Consider the following 22,429-nt stretch of genomic DNA (forward strand, 5'->3'; position numbering starts at 1 on the left):
GCTAAAACTATCTTATCATGGTCACTCGGCACTTCCAGCCCTTCACAAACCCTTTCCAGATAAACTTTTTAGGAATGTTATGTCTTTTTCCTGAGGTGCTTCTTTGCAAGAGTTCCTTATAGCTGTTTAAATAAAATAAATGCTTCTCCTCTAAGGCTTATGACATTCTTTTCTTAAATTTAGAGTTTCTATTTCTTGATTTTTTTTTTATGATCAATTTTAGCTTTTATGCACCGTCACTAAGACATTGATGCATCTGAAAAAAAGGGGGTTTTAAATGAGTACGTAAAACCATGAAAAATACCGTTGACTAGGATGACTTTGTAACAGTATGGGGTGAGATTGCACTATATTAAATGTTACAATAATAATAATACAAAGAGGTTAAATTAAGCTAAGCAAAAGATAAAACAGTGCAACACATTTCAAACATTCCACCTTCAGGGGCATAGCCAAAGGAAACGTTCATGGGGTCTGGATCCTCCCCAAAATAAGTAAGATGATTTTAAAATGAAGATGTCTATTTTTTCACACATCTTTCTATATGTATCAAAACTCGAATTTGAGTTCATACAAATTTCATTGAACCTTCTCCGAAATGAAATCCTGGCTACGCTGCTCTCCAACCTGCTCTGAATACAGCATCCTACCTCTTACAGTTGTGCCACAATCTATTTGGTGCAATCTAACCATTGCTGTCACAAAGTTACCCAATTCGATGGTAAATAGAAGATTTTAAAAAAAGGTACTAAAAAATATTTTGTGCCTTTTTCCTCATCCCATTCTCCTTTTCTTCACTTTAAAGTCATTGTGACATTCATATAAATTTATGAATTACCTAATATTTTTAAACAAGTGACATAAATAATTGTTGAGTCATAGGAAATTGTTTGTTTAGATATATCAAATACTAATATTTTCACATAAGAAATGCATGAAAAGAAAACAATTGCAGATTTTGAAAACCTCACCCAGAAAATCTTTCTGGCTGCATCACTACTGCCATCATGTTTTACTCAACTTAAAGTTCATTTACATCCCTTTGCTTCTCACTGCTTCTCATGTAATTTTTTTTTTTTTTTTTTTTTTTAATTTCTCAAAACTATGGTGCTATTCACATGCATGGAAATAGCAATGATTGTGAACTATATCTTTAAGATATGTGAAAAAAATTATTTTCCTGAAAAACAAAAAATTAATAATATTAATTATAAACTGATAAACAATCTTCAGAAAACTAAAAAATGTCATTTATAGTAGAGGGGGAAAATGTTTTTTCATATCAATTTAAGGCAATATTTATGACAAAAAATTACAGCTAATTTCTTTGTAATATATAGCAATCGCATCATTCTCTCCCCCCATTTTTTGAGGAATTATTTATTGGCCATCACGTAGCATTTAATATACACTGGTGTAAGAAATTAAGAGAATTTTCAGATTTGGTCAATTATCTCCAGAACTACTGGACTGATTTTAATGAAATTTGGTATGTACATACATTGAAACAATACAAAACAAATAACCATCTAAAATTTAAAATACACAACCATGATCACAAATAACACTCGTTAGAGTCGGTTGGTATGAAACAGGAATTGCAAAATTGAAAAAAAAGGGGGGTTAGTAGGCGGTACGGTCCTCTCTAACAGACAGGTAGGCCTCGCAATGTGACTCCATACTTGAAATAAAGCAGTTCATGGGATCCTTAAGCAATTTTTCCACTCGTATCACAACACCGTTCTCAGGCTATGGATGGTCCCCGGAGGGGTGTTGAGATTTACTATTGCCCTCCTGAGAGCGTTCCAGACATGTTCTATAGGATTGGAGTCTAGAGATCTGCTTAGCCAATCCATCGAGTGAATATCCTCCCCTTCCAGAAATTCGTCGACCAGAAGAGCTGTATGTGGTCTTGTATTAAAATCCATTAAAACTAACTTGGGGCTAACAGTGCCCCTCAAGAGGGGATCTTATTGCTCCAAGACCACATCCCTCTATGTATTGCAACTGTCACAGAGTCTCTCTCAAAGACATGGAGGGGTGTGCGGCCATCCAACATGATGTCATCCCAGACCGTCAAACCACCATTGCCAAAATAGTCGATTGCGCGGATATTGGAAGGCAAATAGCAAGTCGTTTCAACTTAAATAACTATTCTTGTCCTACGTTTACATGAATAGACGCAGGAACCTGCTACCTACACTCCAATATCGGCGAAATCGACCATTATGGCGGTGGTGGTTTGACGGTCAGAGCAGGCATCATGTTGGATGGCCGCACACTCCTCCATGTCTTTGAGAGAAGCTCTGTGACAGTTGCGAGACATAGGGATGCGGTTTTGGAGCCCTAAGATCCCGTCTTGAGGGGCGATGTTAGCCCCGAGTTTGTTTTAATGGATATTAACACAAGACCACATACAGCTATTCTGGTCGACGAATTTCTGGAAGGGGAGGATATTCACTCGATGATTGGCCAAGTAGATCTCTAGACTCCAATCCTGTAGAACATGTCTGGAACGCTCTCAGGAGGGCAATAGCAACTCGCAACACCCCTCCGGGGATCATCCATAGCCAGAGAACGGCGTTGAGGAACGAGTGGAAATAATTGCTTAAGGATCCCATGAACTGATTTATTTCAAGTATGGAGTCACACTGCGAGGCCTATATGTCTGTTAGAAGGGACCGTACCCCCTACTATCCCCCCTTTTTTATTATTTTTCAATTGCTGTTTCATACCACCCGACTCTAGCGACTGTTATTTGTGATCACGCTTGTGTATTTTCAATTTTAGATGACTATTTGTTTTGTATTGTTTCAATGTATGTACGTACCAAATTTCATTAAAATTGGTTCAGTAGTTCTGGAGATAATTGACCAAATATGAAAATTCTCTTAATTTTACACCAGTGTATAAAGTGTTGAACTTATTTAGCAGAGGTTTTCATTTGTTTTGTATAATAGAGTAAAATATATTTAAACTGCCGATCTATATAGCACATTATATATCTCAATAAACCACACAACCTTTGCTCTATTATGAAGTCTATTTATTTATGAATAATTAAATTGCATAATTTGAATTTTAATGTTTAATTTAAATATAACTTTTGGACATGCAAATATATTGCTATATTGTGGATGTTATTTTATAAATTTGTGAAACGATTTATATAACTGAAATTACTTGATAATATATGCAAAACCTCTGGTCCCAATGTGTGCATTACAACTGTCTTCTTCTGTATATCTCTCAGATCGACATAAAAGGAAAATTTTCTTACACTTTCCGAATTAAACTCATTCAGGTGAATCTACATCCTAATAAGGCTGAGTTAGAGGCCAATATAGCATCCATTCCCTCATGTGGTATCTCTTTTGACAGATGCAACTACCATGCAAAGTTTGCTGTCCAGTTTCCCCACCAGATCAGACATAGTTATTGGGATGATGACCCCTTTAAGTGAACAAAGATCGGCTAAAGCTGCGTGTTTTTGGGACTTGTATTTGAATTATTCGCCCCATATCCCGTATTTATGCCCAAAAACAACTTGTAAACACCTTCCAGTATCAACCCCCTGTAAAATAAGAAGCTAGGTCTGTCCTTGCACAAGATGGAGGCATTCGGGCTCTCTTCAGTGCAAAACTGCACTAGGAATTTAATTTTGCCAAGCGTATTCAAAGTCTAACAAATTCTCGAAGGATCTTTTACATGCCGCCTAATTGTGCGGCATGGATGCTGTTGTTTTATTGCATCTTAAATCCACCAATTGAAGCCAGGTTCAAACCTGTGCCTTTAGGTGTAAGAGGCCAAAGCCTAACCACTACATCAATCTGTTGCCATTTAGCTAAATCTGGAAATAGATTCTCTATGAATTTACAAAATCACAACTGCTTAAAATTTCTCAAGTTTCTGTAATTTGTCTGAATTAAATTCTATAAAATTCTATTTTTGTGCTATGTTTAAATGCACGTAATAAATGAAAGATTGCCTTTCCTGTTTGAATTTGAAATGCTGGTTTTAGCCTTAAAATGTATTAAAATGAACCTTTTTTTTTTTTCTTTTCTATCTAGAATACAGCGAACAAGGCTTAATTATTGATTCAAGAGTTTATTGCTTTGCTATTGGGCTGACTATTGGAGCCAAAAATGCATGTTATAAGCAAACAGCTAATCCTTACTGACACATGTGTATTTGTGATATCATTTTCATTTCATTTTTAAAAACTCCATTTGCTGAAATCATTTTATTTTAATCTCTTTGTCTTTTTTGTGTGTTTGTACTTTAAAGCTTTACATTAATCAACAGACTCTTAAGGCTGAACTTAAAAAAAAGGGATTGTTTTTACTAAGTTTGTGCCTTATGGTTTTCAAAATCCACTCATACTTGTTGTATTTGTAAATGCTGCGGTTTAACTTTTCCAATCTAATAATAACATTTCAATAAAGAAATATATTTTTCATTGTAAAGTTGTCAATACTTTTCCATATCAAACTTTTTCTATTTCTCATATTACAATGTAAAGGTTTTATTTTTTCTCTTTGTATGACAAATTCTTAATAACATCAAAATTCTAGTCAAATGTAAGCATATCCTTTTATTTAGCTAGAAAGATGTAAATGCTTTGTAAAATTAAAGTGGGTGTGATGTAAAACACTTTTTGTAGCAGAATTATTCATCACAAAGTCAGAAACACTGCATTTTAATCTTCTCATGCAACCACAAGATTTTTAAGCTACTGCCATAATATTTGGTTTTCTGAATTATTGGATGAGAATCAGAGGAACAAAAAAAGTTAAAAAATTTTTTTTTCCAAGAATTGGAGTACCATATTTTCTGTAAGATGAGCCGCACTTTATTGATGCTTAAAAGCTGAATATTTTTGCCTGTGACTTAATGATGTAGAAGTAATATTCTGAATATTTTTAAAAATCCCTGTTATATATTGCCAAAAATAAATCAAATTAATATAGGCAATTCTTTAGCCTCATCCACTTTTGCAGAAACAGGCCAAACAAATGATTTGACTTCTACACCAGAGGTTCCCAACCGGTGGTTCGCGATCCCCCAGGGGTTCGCGAGGTGCAGGAAGGGGGTTCGCGAAAATTTCGGTGCAATGGCGGATTTTTCCTAGTTTGGTAAAAAATTGCAAAATATTCAATTTGCACACATAGTTACGATTTTTTTTTTTAATTTGAAAACGCGCCAGACTCTTGTATTAAGCTCAAAAAAAAAAAAAAAAATATTTCAGCGGTTTTATAATCTTGGTTAAAAAGAAATTTTCTCTTTTTTTTTCGATAGACAACAAAAAGAGATATCCTTCCTTCTTTATTGCGAGGCGCCATGCAGAAACGTTGTATTAAGCTGTGGCGGGGATCACGATGACCTTAAAAAGGCGCCATCGCGTGGAGTCAATCAAACAATATACATAATATACATATGTCGAAAAAAATAAAGAATTCTCAAACAATGCATCATAGGGGTATTATTTCTAATCTGGTTGAAATATAACTCGGGAATTTCCGTCGAATTCAGTCATCGAATAGCAGACATGACAGCAAAAGGCTCCAAACTTAAAATTTATTACTGGATTTTACCCATCTGTTCGTTTTCAAAAATATATAACATCAGCATGCTCATAGTTCTGGGGAAATAGTTGTTAACAGACGTATTTAGAGATACTTTAGTGATTCTTGAAAACAAGTGATTTTGTTTGCAATTGGTTTTGCTACGTGAACTTGCTACTCTGTTTGTGAAGTTATAATCGTGTTGGGAATTTTTATGTTTTAATAACTTTCTGCTGGTTATGGATCGATGGTTGAAAACTGGTAGTTTGGTTGAGCGACAAATGGACAAGCAGTCAATCGATCAACCCTCAACATCAGCAGTAACTTTCGAATCAACACAGGATATTGAAATAGATAGCTGTAATGAACTGCCGCCTCCCCCGACTAAACAGAAAAGTGAACTAGGGGAGAAAAAAGGAAAAAAGCGAAAATATGACAGTGACTATTTACAAATGGGCTTTTATTTTACTGGAGAAGAGTCTGAACCTAGACCGCTTTGTCTTCTCTGCAACGAAGTTCTAGCGAACAGCAGTTTGAAACCGTCACTTTTGAGAAGACACCTCGAAACAAAGCATCCGACACACAAGGACAAACCTATCGAATATTTTAAAAGAAAATTGGAATGTAATAAAAAGTGTAGCGTCTCTACGTTCCTGTTAGAATCCAACGAAGATAGTAAAATGGCCCTTGAAGCTTCATATCGAGTCAGTTATAGAATTGCAAGATCTGGACAGCCACATACAATTGCAGAAAATTTATTGGACCGTGTGCTAAAGATATTGCTAAGCGTATGCTGGGAGAAAAGTCAGCAAAAAATTTGACCTGGTTTCGCTATCAAACAACACAGTATCACGCAGAATTACTGATTTGGCAAGTCATGTGGAGAAAGAACTTGTGAATAGAATAAAAGAGAATAATTTTGCGATCCAGCTTGATGAGTCGACTGATGTAGCAAACGCTGCAATATTACTTGTCTATGTTAGGTATATTTTTAACGATACAATTAAAGAAGATGTACTATTTGCAAAACCTTTGAAAACCAACACAATTGGAGAAGCAATTTTCGAACTGGTCAACAGTTACTTTGAAGAAAATGGAATAGTGTCTTTGTGTGTGGGTGTGTTCACGGATGGTGCAAAATCGATGACAGGAAAATTTGTTGGCTTTGTGGTGCGAGTAAAGAAGATCAACGAGAAAATTGAATGAACTCATTGCTGCATTCATAGACAAGCATTAGCATGTAAGCGTATTCCCGCAGAATTATCCGCTACTTTGAATGATGCGGTAAAAATTGTAAATTTCATAAAATCACGTGCCACAAACTGCCGTCTATTTCACGCGCTTTGTGAGGAATTGAGAAGTCTTCATGTTACTTTACTTCTTCACACAGAAGTTAGATGGCTTTCCCGTGGCAAAATTTTGACACGCTTATTTGAATTGAAGTCAGAAGTCCAAGCATTTTTTGTTGATCATCCATTTCACTTGTCCACTTGCATATTCGATCCTCTTTAGATGCAAAGGCTTGCATATTTAGCTGACATCTTTTCAAAATTAAATGAATTAAATCTATCCTTGCAAGGTGCAGTTGTTAATATTTTCGTTGTATATGATAAAATTGAAGCTATGGTAAAAAAATTGAATTTCTGGATCCAATGCCTGGAAATGGGTGAGTTTTCTTGTTTCACTTCTCTTAGTAGTTTTTTATCAGAAAACTCAATGAAACTTGATGAAAGCGTGAAAAGAAATGTATGTGAACATCTGCAACATCTTGAACTAACTTTTGACGAGTATTTTCCTAATAGGCGTAACGCGTCCCTCTCTCAAACAACTGGATACGCAATCCTTTTGAAGGAAATCCATGCTTAGAGAACACCCTGACATTACCTGAAAAGGAAATGCTCATCGAGTTATCCTGTGATAATTCATTGAAAACTACCTTTAAAGAGCTCTCGTTAATTGACTTCTGGCTCAGTGTAAGAAATGACTATACCGTTTTGTCCAAAAAAGTAATTCGAATTTTATTACCATTTTGTACAACATATCTGTGCGAGAAAGGATTTTCCTCCTATACTTATCTCAAAGATAAATTCCGAAGCAGATTGAATGCAAAGCCTGATTTAAGACTCAAACTGTCAGACATTGAACCAAACTTTCAGTTTCTTTGTTCCGTCAAACAGCCACAAATATCGCATTAAGGATTTTTTCCCCAATTTAAAGTATGCTTAAAAAAAATAGTTGGTTTATAAAACTTCTTGTTTATAATTTTTCTTGTAGATGTAGTTTTAACTTTTTATTAATGTTTGCACTTAATGATATTTTACAATTATATTTTTGTTTATTGCAATCAAATGCTGCAAAAAATGGAAAGCAAACATGCTGTTTTTTTATTGTTTCTTACATGTTACTAATTTCAACATCAGGGGGTTCGCGAACTTTTTTGCCTGTTCCAAGGGGTTCGCAAAGAGAAAAAGGTTGGGAACCGCTGTTCTACACAGCACATACAGAACAATTACATATGGAGAAAAATCATTTCCCTTCACTCTCATTTTTCAAGCAGATTTTCAACATATGCACAAAATAATCTGGACATTGATTTTTTCATGTAATTAAATCCCTTTAAGCTTTTTCATGGAAGTATTTAAAGAAAAAAACAATAAATCCAATGGGGAATTTTTTTTCTTTCTGATACTTATGAACGTTATTGAAGCAAAGGAATCGTGATTCAATACTTTCATTGTTTTAACTCCATTATAGCTTGCGCTCAAAGAGTGGCAACATCATTAGGAATCACACATATTTTCCATTTTGAAATCATATTCACAATTCCTAGGGATTAAGAAATTTAAAAAACGATTGATAAGTATTGATTTAAGAAATAAATACATTTATAAATGTGTACTTTTAAAATTCTTTCCTAGTCTCACCAAGTTAATGTTACCATTGCTAATGTTACTAATTACTTTTTCTTCATTTTAGAATGATGCCAATGTTTAAAATACATGAGTTAATTATACACCAGAGGTGCTTGGTCATTGATTTATTTTTAAAACTAGTGTAGACCGACCAGTGAATGAACAGTTAAGCACAATTTCATTTTTTAAGAATCCTAGTAATTTTAAATTCTATACTATACAGATCGTGATAGTTAAAACATTTTAATTGATCTATGTAAATATCACTAAAAAATCGCGGGAACTAAATGGTACCACTTCCGACTTTTTTAGGTGTTTAAAGAAAAAATGGCACAACGACCCAGTGAATGAACACCTCGAACCAGTAAATGAACACAAATTGGTCCAGTGAATGAACATGATAAATTTTGATTAAAAAAAAACTAAGTTGCTTTGAAATCTATCTATATAACTAGCTATATCTATTTATCTATCTATATCAATCTTTTTATATCTCTATCCATCTATCTATCTATATCAATCTTTTTATATCTCTATCCATCTATCTATCTATATCTGTCTTTTTATATCTCTATCCATCTATCAATATACCTTTCTATCTATTTTTCTATCTATCTGCTAATCTATCTATCTTTCCACTTATCTATGTATATATCTATTCATATAGCTTATCTATCTACTTATCTATCTCCATGTCTATTTACATATCTTATCTATCTCTATGTCTATTTACCTATTTATCAATGTACTTATCTATCTATCCATCCATCTATCTATATATGTATCCACTTATCTATATATATACATATCTACTTATCTATTTTTCTATCTATCTACTTATTTATCTATCTATATATATATATAATGTACTTATCTATATATCCATCTATCTGTATAGATATCTATCGAGCTATCTAACTACTTATCTGTCCAGTTATCAACTTATCTATCTATGCTTATCTATCAATCTACTTATCTATGTACTTATCTGTCTATCTACCTATCTACCTATTTATCTGTCTGTACATCTAAAAATCTACCAATCTATTATCCTAATCAATCTATTTATCTACCTGCTTTTTTACCTGTCTATCTACCTATCTATATCTATCGGTCTACCTGTCTATATATCTACTATCCATCTCTATATCAGTCTCTCTACCTAGCTATCTATCTCTATCTACCTATCTATCAATAAATCGATCTATCTACTTACCTATTCTACCTCTATATTTATCTACCTATATATCTATTTACCTCTTATTTTTTATATATCTATCTCTATATCTTCCTCTATCTATTTATTTATCTATCTATATACAAACATACATATCTATCTATTATCTCTCTTTGTATATATATTTCTATTTCTCTATCTCTGTATCTACCTGTCTATCAAGAGAATTAAAGATATAGAAAGATGGATGTTGGTAGGTAGGTTAATATACAGACAGAGATATAGATTGATAAAAGATAAAACTCAGTAAAAAGTGCATTGTTTGCAAAGACAAAAATAAAGAAATTTTAAAATATATAATGAAATACATAAATAAATAAGCATATAAAACTATCATCATTACAAAAAAGTACGAAAATGAAAATATCTCAAAGAAACTTCAAATTTCTTTTTAAATCAAAAGAAATTTTGCCATTGTTCATTCACTGGGTTTTTGCAATTTTTCATACCCAGTGACTGAACACCCCTCTACCTGAAAATCTACGCATTCTGCATTGACTGAAACAATTTAAATCCATAGCCTAAATATGTATACTTATTTTTTTTTTTTCCGTAGAGTTAAAAAATAAAATTTATCGATAAAAATAATATGTATCAAAATAATTGCTAGCATGAAACCAGCCTTATTATTTTGAAAGAGAGAAAGAACGATTCACAGCAGTAAGCCAGCTAGTTGCCAATGGCAGTTATTTTCTAATTAGTAGGTCTTCATACATAAATCAAACCAATTAGTAGTCAGTTTTTTTTATGTAAGGAGAATCGGTAAAAATTAGAGAAAAAAAGAAGCCGAGAGAGTCGCCATGATTTCCAACGACTTTGATTCCTTTACCTCAATATCAGTCCGACTCCACAGCCCTGATTGTAACTGCCCACCCGGGGGGGGGGGCATTTGAATAGATGAGCCTTTGCGCTTGGGAGTTATGGGCACTCTTGACAAAACCCCCTTCGGAATGAGAAAAAGTTTCAAAATAGCATCAACTTTCTTTTTTTAAAGCCATTGAAATTTTAACAAAAACTTAAAAAATTCCCTTTTCAACAAGTTCTCTAAAATTCATCATTATATAGACTTTTAATGATGAATTTTGGAGTCATAATTCATATCATATAGACTTCAGTCCCTTAAAATCCGCATCATTATCAACCGTTCTTGAATAACGTTAACGGTAAATCTAAACTCAACGATTAGGTTAAACGTAACGATAAAAGTCTCCATTATTGCCACAAAAGTCCTTATTATATTCTGCCGGTAGTATATTAAAAGATAATAAAAGGATAAAAGGCGAAAAAAAAATCAAAGTGGGAAATTTTTAATTCCCCCATAACAGGAAAAGTCTCAAATCAGAGACAAGAATTTTATTTGTTCACACCTCAAGCAAAAAATAGCTGCAGATATCTCTTCTCAATGATTTCTTTATGCTAATTAAAACTGAACTTGCGGCAGACGATAAATTTCCAAATTAAAATTGATTTTCTCTCACTTAAAAATGCTTGTAACTTTTTCCTTTTGATTTTAAAGCCTTGGTGGTTTCGAATCCAAGGGAAAATAGTCTTTTGAAAGGGTATATTTCGTGAACTTTCAAATGAGACTAAAATGGAGAAGATCCAACAAATATTTCGGGAAGAAAGAACCGTTTAAATCCGTTTTTGGGTCATAAAATTAAAAATTGAATCGTTTTTCCGGATAATTTCTGTAAATTGAACCGTGGTGCATAAACAACTATGTAAAAAGTCTATTTTAAATTCAAGAGAACGAAAAATAAATCTGCACAAAAGAAAATTATTAATACACTCATATTTGTGAAAATTGCAACAACATGAGGGACTCATTCTGAAGGAATAAAATTTATTACACATATTACTTAATATCTTTTGGATGTCTTATCCTGCTATACATATCCTCTGAATTTCAGTTTATATATCTAAATGGCTTTCCCGATTAAACAAAGTCCAATTTCTTTAGATTCGGATTAATGTGGGTATACTGGACATGAATATATTGACACATATATATACTTCCCAACAAATCTTAATTTTAAGACTTTGTATGAGAAAAGAAATAAAGTGGAAAAACAATTATGAAGGGTTTAACAAACATAAATAATAAAAAAGTTTAATTACATATATAAGTTATTTTAATTTTCAAGCAATTTTTCTAGTTTTTTAAGCAGCAAACTTTTCTATGAAATATTAAAAATCCAAAGACGATGACAAATCATTTTAAATAGAAATCAGCTTTACATTTTCAAATATTAAAACACTCTTTGTACACGGTCACTTTTCCCCCTTTTATACAACGCTTTGAAGCACATTTTTTGGAAAGTTCTCAGGCGCTTTTCAGATCCTTTGTCTTGTTCAGAAATAGGCGGATTTATGAGGGGGCGAGGGGGGTCAATGCCCCCCCCCCCCCCCAGTCTTGGGAGGACTTTATACATGGTAACAACACACCTTCAAAAATGTGAAAAGAAAAAATCATGATTTTTTTTTTCTTTTTTTGAAAAGTTCACAAGTGAAAATGAAGAGAATAGCGACTTCCTTTTTCTGATGGGGGGGGGGCACCGTACACTGGTATTACAAAGAGTAAAGCTGTCACCAGGTTGTTGAAATGTGTTGAAAACGACTACTTTGAATTGAAAACCATTAGAGCAAGTATATGAGTGAAAATATGAGTAATCAGCCTTTATACTTAAAATAATCAACGACTGTTTCAACAAATTGGAAACTAAAGCAAAGATTTAAAAAAGAACCGGATTTACCTATAAACTAAACAAGCTAAAGTTGAGGGCACCCGCTTTGTTGAAGGCCCTCAACTCCGGAAAATTTCATGATTTGTTCTTTAAAAAAAAGAAGAAAAGTACTTGAAAAAATAAATTCTATTTTAAAGTGCTTGAAAATCTTGAAAATTTTCAAAAGTGTGGATACAAACCATAAAAATTTATAACAAATGATGAGGGGTAGAGGGAGAAATGTCGAAATGCGTCAAATTTAGCTCCTTGCCACATCCTGCATCAAAAATATAAAAATCATGGTTCTCGCGTTTCTGTAGCATATTACTTGAGATAAATTTTTGTGGCTCGCATTTTTCATATATTGCTGTTTATTTAATCTCGAATGCAGTAATTTTGGAAATTATTTTGCATTACTTGCGTTTATCTTACTTCTTCTGTACATTGTTAATCTGTTCAGTCCAGAAGGAAAAAAAAAAAAAAAAAACACTACCTCTATTTTTTTTTTCGTTTTTTGTACTTCTAGTAATTGAAAATAAAAAGTTGTTGTAATGAGAAATCAATAGTTTTTTTTTTTTTTAAACTTATAATGTTGTTGTTGTTCCTGATGCCCCTTGGAGCACCCAAGGTAATGAATAACGAAGGCGTTAATCCACTTTTGAGACTAATATGAGCGGCTTTCGTTTGACTGAGCCCCATTTTAGGTGGAAGTCCGACGTTTGCTCAGACACGTAAGACATATAGCACAATTCAGATTTATTACAATAGAAGGAAATCAGAAGAACACCCAGGGCAGTAGGCGGGAATCAAACCCATGCCTCTCTGCATGCAAGCAGTTGCTGAGCAACACCACTCGGCCACCGAGGCCCCAAACTTAAAATAGTTGCTTCTTACAAAGTTAGAATAATACTGTAAAACAGTACAATCAAGTACTAAATTTCAGAGACTAGAAAGGCCAATTTAAGTGCCTTAAGTAATTTTAACTGTTTTCAAGTCCATGAAACGGATTAGATGAGTCTTTGAAATTCCTAAGCAAAGTGTGCTTCAACTTTATTTCTTATCAAGTGTATAAATTATGAATTGTTCAAATGGGCCTATTTTCTAAATCCATACACCATTTCTTTTAAAACATTTTTTTACTATTGATCATTTTGCATTTAATTCCTTGTTGTATTTGTCGGTGGGTTGGAGAGCGTGATCAAAAACTGATTGAATTGAACCGACAGCCAAAGTAAGCGAATAACAATGCATAATCTTCTATACTTTCTCGCTTTTTCTCTCTGAGAACTGCTGTAATTGATTTGTCAACCCAAAAACAATTTTTACTGTGTATTATCGTAATTTGCAAAAGAGTATTTTGCTATTTGTCTCCAAGATTTTAGTAGTTCCAATTACCCCTTCTAAGGCTTCAAAATGCAGAGTTTTATATCTATTTTACAAAAAATCCTCAGGGAGACAAACCCCCGGAAACCCTAAAATTAGAGATATTCTGTTCCCTACTTAAAAGAGATTCTATTTTCCACCTTAGGCCTTATGTATAATGCATGGGGGGGGGGGGGGGGGCTTTAAAGAATGGCCTTTTTTTTTTTGCCACCGATAGAAAAGTTGACCAGACTTACCAAAGAGACCCAAAACGTGAAATAGCTTAGGGGCACGCTAAGTCTAAATCCAGCCAGTTGTAATCAATACAACTAATAATGCTAAAAAAAAAATAATAATAATGCTGCCTCCCCAGAAACTCGGTTCTAAATCCGCCTATGTGTTCAGCCCACTTTTTGTAATACTTTTCGTTACGCATTTTGAGTACACATTTTGAGCACTAACTCGTGTCCCCATTTATCGAACGCTCATCTTTTTCTAAAGCCATTGATTTTAACTAGTGGCTGCGCTACACTGTTAAAAAATTTCCTGAAAATAACGGAGAAAGTACCGGCAGCAAAGTTGCCGTAAATATTGCGTTTCCGTTCAATGACTTTCCGTGATTTAACAGAAGTTCCATTTCTTATTTCTCCGTAGTTGTAGTTTTCCGTTTATAAATTTCTCGTGACTGAACGAAAATTCCATTTCTTATTTTTCCGTTCATTTACGATCTTTCTGTGTTTTAACAGAATTTACGTTCCTTATTTTTTCATTGCGATATTTTTTCCATTTCTCACTTTCCCGTATTTATATAAAAAGATTTTATTTTAAAAAAATATTTAAAAAGATATGTCAAGTATTGACTTTTCGTTTCATTAAAAATTTAGTTCTTTAAAATGATATATAATAGATATAGTTAACTGTTCTAAAAATATTACTTTTTTTTATTTGCATTTGTTACTCAAAGATTTTTTAAATTAACATCTGGAGAGAGAACTTACCTAACATACCAAGCATCCATTTGCTGACCAAAACTTTTTATATCAACTTCAGATGAGTCAAATTAATCAAATAGTACTAGCAGAAAAATTGATGGATTTGAATAGGACACCAATTATCCCTGCTGATACTGTTCGATATTCCCTTCGTCGTACATTGTCTGGGGTGGCATGGAAAAACATACATGAAAAATATGATATTTTTATTTGCAGAATATGTCAAATAAAATGCTATTAAAAGCAGGTTGACGTTATCATATAATAATATACCTGATAGAGAGTACCGCATATCTATTGTGTTTAAAAAAACAGAATTATTGACATGCACGTGAAGAATTTTTGGTTCCAGATGCTACATTCCCCCCCCCCCCCCCAATGATATCCAAATTTTTCACTCATTGGAATCGCAACGTAGATTTTTAGTACATAATCATTATTACTTAAGCATATATCAATCAGTTCGTTTTACCCGAACTGTTTTTCCAAGAAACTTGCAATAATCTCAAATAAGTTGTTGGATAAGATCTTAATAAATTAAATTAAGTACTTATTGTAGCCAAAACTTTCATTGTATATATTAAAGATCAACAATACACCTTTATTTAGAGATTTAAAAATAGTTACTTTCAGTATTCCAAACTGTGAAGCGAATCCCCCCCCCCCCCCCCCCCCAAAAAGAGTGATTTTTCCTATGTTGCTCGCACACCACGATAATCTCCGGTATAGATACGAAATGGCATTTAGTGTATTAACTTTCAAGAATGCGTAAGAGCAATAAAAAATAACTCTATAATAGTTGTATAAATTCTAAATAAACTATCACCGGAATTCTATCAAATGCATATTAACAAGGAAAATACATTTGTATTAACATGTACAAAGATATTCAACAACACTTACATATGACCAGCGGTGCTAAATGCATCTGGATACAGCTAATCCAATAGGCTTTATTTTAAATTGATAACACGAGATCCTTAAACTATTCTCACTGCTAGAGCACACAATATGATTAACGAATAGAATTGTTCAAAGTATTGAGCAAAATATTAAAACCACAAAAATATTCTAATACTGACTCGGTAAAACCCACATCAAATCACCAGGGCGATCAAAACACATCTGCCAGTCTAAAAATGGCGCGAACATTTTTCCAAACCTACAAAGTTCAAATGCTTATAAACAATTTCGACATACGAGTATATTACTCTCCAGACATGAAATAGCAAGCTATGTATTTTGTCTACAGCATCTGAGTTGTTATTCTAAATATGCTTTTAATTAGCAGAATGTAACAGTGCGATTAATAAGCACTATCAATAAGTGATGTTTATCATGACTTGAAGACTAATCGGAGCAAAGTACAGCACAGCGGCAACCCTAGAAATGGAAAAATTCCGTTTTCGTCGGGATGTTTACGTTTTTGCAAGGAAAAAATACATTTTGAAGCATTACGGAACTATTCTGTTAAAATCAGTCAGAAAACTACCTGAATTTTCAGGTTTTTTTTAACAGTGTAGTAATGAAACGGCATATCTTTTTAGCAAAGGAAAAGCAGCCGCCTTAAATTTTATTTTAAACTAGCTGCATTGCCCGTCTTTGCACGGGCTACCTCGAAATAAAACTTTGGCAAGTGACGGATGTTCAACACTCAGCCTTTAAGTAGAGAAAAAAAATACTACAAAATTTCCCTTCAAAATAATTATTCTCAAAGAAAGAAAACGGCAAATCAAAAATTCCCAAATAAATTAAACGCAACCCTCCATAAATACAACTAAAATCCTTACAAAAAAAAAAAAAAAAAAGATAAATTGCCAAATAATAATCAAAAGGGGGAAATTTTTACCTCAAAATAAAAACAAAGTTTTATTCAGTCGCAACCGAGAAAAAAAAAGTGGCAACCTCCTGAACGCTAATTTAAAATAAGATTGCGCAAACGATAATTTTCCGATTTAAAATTTCTGTTCCATTAGGCTTAGCAGTGCTTTTTAATTTTTTTCCCGGTGATTTTACAGCCTTTTTTCTTGAGAATCGAAGGAAATGAAGGAACTCAATGGGTGTTTTTCGCGGACTTTCGAATGGGACCTGAATCAAAGAAATTGGATAATTATTTCGGGTAAAAAGAGCCATTTTCGGGCACTAAAATTAAAATTCGAACGGTTCGGGTCTTTTTTGGCGTTCGAACCCCCCCCCCCCTCCCCTGCGCTCCTTCTCGGGTGCTCAAGTACCTCCCTGCCGAATTTCGTCGAGATCCGACGTAAACTGTGGATTTGTATTGGAAACATACACACACATAAACACTTTTTTGTTTTATTTATATAGATAAGCTGCGTTGCCCGGCTTTGCACGGTGTACCTCGAAAAAGTTCTGTCAAGTGACGCATGTTCAACAATCAGGCTTCAATTAGAAAAAAAAAATACTACAAAATTTCCCGTCAAAATATTCATTCTTAAAGAAAGAAAACGGCAAATCGAAAGTTCCCGAAAAAATTAAACGCAACCCTCCATAAATACAACTAAAATCCTAAAAAAAGATAAAGAAGATTAATCACTAACCAATTCGCAACTCCAACGAACTATAGGGAGCACTGAAGTCACCGTCTAATGGCGGAATTGAAAACTAAAACAAACGCACATGGTAACGAAGAAAATGCTAAAAGTGTTGTGATTTTTGTTCGTACGTATGATTGTTTCGCTTTATTCTTTTTAAATTAATTTTCAAAGTCTTGTTGATATTCTGACCCACGTAGAAAGAAATGAGAATTCAAGAAGCATTACTAAACGTCAAACATTAATGCAAAGTACGTAGTTCGTAGTTCTAAGCAGCCATTTTCACGATGTTGAATTCGATATTTATCAATTCTTGATAAAACTAAATACTAATTGTGGCCTGACAAGAATAACAATTAATGCTAGAAAATTTAATATGACATTACAAATTATTACCAAATGATACTTCTTTGCTTTGCTTTGGCTAGCGCTTGTTTTCCATTTGTAGCTGAGTTATTTCTCTTGAATTCCCGAATCGGTTAATTTAAAAATTTTCTGTTTCGATTTTTCTAATTTCTGAGTTACGATTTAATTGTGTCATGTTATGCAAATCATCAACAAAATTCTCACGGATATATGGTGGTAGTTTTCTTTTCAGTTGATTGACAATTATTTCTTTTTACTTATCGAATTCTGCAATCTTACTACCATTTTATTCCACTCATGATAAAATTTGAAAATGGTTTAAACTAAAAACGCGAAATCTCGCCAAGGCTACTTTGCTCGCACAATGCCAAAATTATAACCCTAAACAAATTTGGCGATACCTTTCAGCTGAGAATAAAAGGAATAAAGTAAATTCTTTCTCGGTTATTCATTTTGTTCTACGATAATATATTCAAGAAAATATTTTGCATACTGTCCATTCCAACTAAATGCTGCTGTAAAATATGGTAAGTTTAATTAATTTAAGATTAAAAAAACTCCCATATTCTTACAAATTCATACAAAACAATAAAATTTTTTACCTTGTATAACGTTATCCAAGTTTGTTAATCCAGAATTTTCGCTTTCACCTATTATTAAGAAAATAATGAAAACTAACATTATTTTGAGGAGCTCGAGAATACTACTAAGGGACGAATTAATTTCTGTAGCTGAAAGCAAACTAAGACACATCGATTGCGTTAATAAATACTCAGAACAAACTGCCTGTGTTTACGTCAACAGACACACATGGAACGCAACGTGGCAAAGTTTTAGTTGCATTCGCAGTTTTATAAATCACCGCAAGGTAGCGTATTCGAGCGCTGGAGTTCCGAATAATCAAAAGGAGAAATGTTTACTTCAAAACAAAAACAAAATTTTATTTAGTCACAGCCGAGGAAAGAAAAAAAAAAAGTGGCAACGTTCTGAACGCTAATTTAAAAACAAGATCGCGCAAACGATAATTTTCTGATTTAAAATTACTGTTCCATTAGGCTTAGCAGTTCTTTTTAATTTTTTTCCGGTGATTTTACACCTTTTTTTTTTTTTTTAATTCGAAGGAAATGAACTCTACGGGTGTTTTTCGCGGGCTTTCGAATACGACCTGAATCAAAGAAATCGGATTATTATTTCGGGTAGAAAGAGTTATTTAATGCCGTTTTTGGGTCCTAAAATTAAAATTCAAACGGTTCAGTTCGTTTTTTGGCGTTTAAAAACCCCCCTACGTTCATTCTCGGGTGCCCAGGTACCTCTCTGCCAAATATGGTCCAGATCCGACGAAAACTGTGGATTTGTATAGGAAACATACACACACACACATATAAATATATTCTTTGTTTCCTTTCTTTACCAATAATAAAGCTTAAAGTCTCTCTGTCTGGATGTCTGTAGGATGTCTGGATCTCTGTGACGCGCATAACGCCTAGACCGTTCGGCCGATTTTCATGAAATTTGGCACAAAGTTAGTTTGTAACATGGGGGTGTGCACCTCGAAGCGATTTTTCGAAAATTCGATGTGGTTCTTTTCCTATTCCAATTTTAAGAACAAAACTATCATAGGATGGACGAGTAAATTACGAAATTATCATAACGTGGAACCGTAACATGGGCACAAGCCAATTGGCGAGAAAATTCACCATACATTATTTGTAAATACACAGGCGAACATTGCTTTTGAATTTTTTCCCGGTGACTTTACAGCTTTTTTTTTTTTTTTTTAATTCGAAGGAAATGAATAAACTCTACGGATATTTTTCGCGGACTTTCGAATGGCGTCAAAATCGAACTTGTCGGATAATTATTTCGGGTAGAAAGAGCCATTTAATGCCATTTTTGGGTCTTAAAATTAAAATTCGAACGGTTCGATTTTTTTGGCGTTCGAACCCCCCCCCCCCCCCCTACGTTCCTTCTCGGGTGCCCGAGTACCTCCCTGCCGAATTTGGTCCAGATCCGACGAAAACAGTAGGTGTGTGTGTGTGTGTGTGTATTATATACAATATATCTATATATATATATACACACACACATATACTTTGTATTATTTGTATAGATTTATAATTCATTACATAAAAAAGAAAGGAAGACATTTTGAGACCCTGGACGGCAGCCCTGTTAGCACGTCCCTGGAAAAAAACAATTTCATTATTTTGGCACTTACTGTAAAAGCACTTATTTTCGCGAAATGAAGATATCGGTGATTTCGCGAGAACAAAATTTCGCGAATTTTATAAAAACAGAACCGAAAGTTCCAAATAAAAAAATATTTCGCGAGGCTTTAATTTTCGCGTTTAAGACGAGCTCGTGGAAATTGAATAACTTCGAAAATAAGCGACACTTTGGACCGGCGACATTTTTCCTCGCGACATTTTAACCTCAAGTGGAGTCGTCGGAGAAGCATACCTATAAAACATTAAACTAATCAAAATAATAACTCAAGTTTACAGTCGAGGGTTGTCAACTACAATTTTTTTTTTTTTTTTTTGTATCAAATTAAAATGCTTGCTTTTCGTAAAGTAAGCATTTTAACTTGATACAGAAAAAAATTGTTTCTGTAAATCACAACGCATGTCTGCGGCTCTTGAATACAAAGACAGTTTATTTTTAGCCCAAAATTATCAAAATTCGAAACGTTGCTCTTTTAAAATCTACATGTTCATAGCTACTTTCAACTTATGTTTTAACAGTTATTGTTTAGCGAGAAATCTCAAATACCATTCCACCAAAACTCTCAACCGTTACAGCACTGCTCTAAGTGTAGAGCATCGAAATTCAAAGCAAATTTCTAAAGGTTCTGAAAAAACACAGCTTCTGTATAATTAAAAATTCACTGTGTTCTGTTCAAAAGCATAAAATTTAGTTCGTTATATTTCTTTTCAATGGGGATTAAATCACTACAGTTAATATTTACTTCATAACCAAAATCTTGAACGAGTTCAAAAGCATCATAATTCATTTTGTTAATATTCAAAACGGCAGGGGTGCCCACCTAGAGGGGGAAGGGGTCATGACGCAGACTGTGGCATTGAAATTTTTAAGGGGGTGTTTTGAGGGGTAATTTACTCATTTTAAGGCGGCTTATGCTTTTAGAAGGTTCCGCGATATTTAGGAAGTGCGCCCTTGCTTTTTGGGAGGGAGAAGGGAACCCCTGAAAAAGGTAAAGGAAAAAAAAACCTACTGGGGTTCAATCAAACCTTTAACACCACTGTTCTAAAAAGCACTGGAATGCAGTTAGTTATTACTCCAAGGGTTGAAAAATAACGCAATTGTTTTTAAACAAACCTTTTAAACAGTCAACACGAAAGCAACAAAATTCAAATTTCAATAAATCCCGCCGATTTCGTTGCCGCTCTGAAGGGCATGAAAAACAATGAGCTTCAAGAATAGTGTATTAAATATTCTAAACTGCGTTTGCCTTTTTCCGTTTCTGATCATTACCAATGTATTCAGCTGCGACGTTATAAGCTCCCGGTGCAGCTGCTTAAGAAGCCATTACGACGTGTCAACCGGGTGCAGCTGAACAGAATGGCACACCCTTTTAATCGTTCGTTTTGTGACTGAGTTGTGATTTTTTAAAATTTATGGAGAAGGAACTTGTGTTAAAAAAGCTATGTAGTAGGAAAAATGTGCTGCTCTTTGAGGTATCCGAAAACGTTGAAATAGCTACTAATGAAAAAATTTCACGAACTGTTTTGTGAACTCATTTGATTAATCATTTCTTTAGCTTTACGAAACTGTTTGAGTTTTGTCTCTATGTTCAGTAGAAGCAGAAGTATGAGGCAGTGAGAAGCAAAGGGATGTAAGTGCCAAAATTTAAAAATTGAAGATAACCACTACAAATGGTAGGTGAACCTCTCCTCTGTTTTGGGGTAAGAGATTGTACCTATAGCCCTGGCAGGTGCTGCTGTACAGCATGATTTAGAAAAAAAACTTCAATGAAAGCCTACCTAAGATCTGAACTTTAAACGCGTTTTGCTCGAAAACTTTAAAAAGTCCACTAACATCCCATTGCTCCTTACTGCCTCATTGGTATTTCGTCGCTTTAGAACCAAACAACCGTAACTACAAAATAAATAAGTAAGATAGGGCAAGTAGTCCTGGTGATTGCTGCTATAAAGCATGATTTAGAAAAAAAAAATAAATAAATAAACGCCTATCTAAGATCCGAACTTTAAACGCGTTTTACTCAAAACTTGCAAATGTCCACTTACATCCCTTTGCTTTACATTGCCTCATATTAGCTTTTGACTTGCATTATATGTGACAAAAGTACGAAAGTTTAAATATAAAATTCATTTTTCTCGAAATGAATTTGAATGCAAAACTTGCTCTCTTCAAAAATGATAACTCAAAATATTGTCATCCCATTTTTATAAAATTTTCCAGACTTTGTCTCTATATTATATGCTGGGAAAATATAATAAAAAATGTTAGTCGTAATGGCAATATTTTATTAGTTATAGTCTGCTCTAGAACTATCAATGTAGTAAATTTGCCAAAAATATTACAAAAAAGGTTTGAATGAGCTTTAATTTTTTTTTTCAACATATCCAGAAAATATTCATTAGATCAGAATCAATTTGTTATTTTCCCGGTATTCTTATTCTAATAAATTTTAAAATGCTTCTACAGAATTTTTGTAGATTTAGATATTTTTTCAAATT

At 33.6% G+C, this 22,429-nt stretch overlaps 1 protein-coding gene across 2 annotated transcripts in view; it reads left to right on the forward strand.

Moving 5' to 3' along the window:
- LOC129231408 (ADP-sugar pyrophosphatase-like) overlaps positions 1-4,582 on the forward strand; it is a 53,863-nt gene extending 49,281 nt beyond the window's left edge. The window contains exon 10 of one of the 2 annotated variants that reach the window (XM_054865716.1): positions 4,071-4,581. In XM_054865716.1, coding sequence (XP_054721691.1) covers positions 4,071-4,180 — 110 coding nt within the window. In that variant the 3' untranslated portion in view covers positions 4,181-4,581. Of the gene's footprint in view, positions 1-4,070 lie in introns of both variants that reach the window. The other variant, XM_054865715.1, reaches the window with a different exon arrangement.
- The last annotated feature ends 17,847 nt before the right edge of the window (positions 4,583-22,429 follow it).

Source organism: Uloborus diversus, chromosome 10 (assembly GCF_026930045.1).
Source record: "Uloborus diversus isolate 005 chromosome 10, Udiv.v.3.1, whole genome shotgun sequence".
In the NCBI taxonomy this organism is placed as follows: Eukaryota; Metazoa; Arthropoda; class Arachnida; order Araneae; family Uloboridae; genus Uloborus; species Uloborus diversus.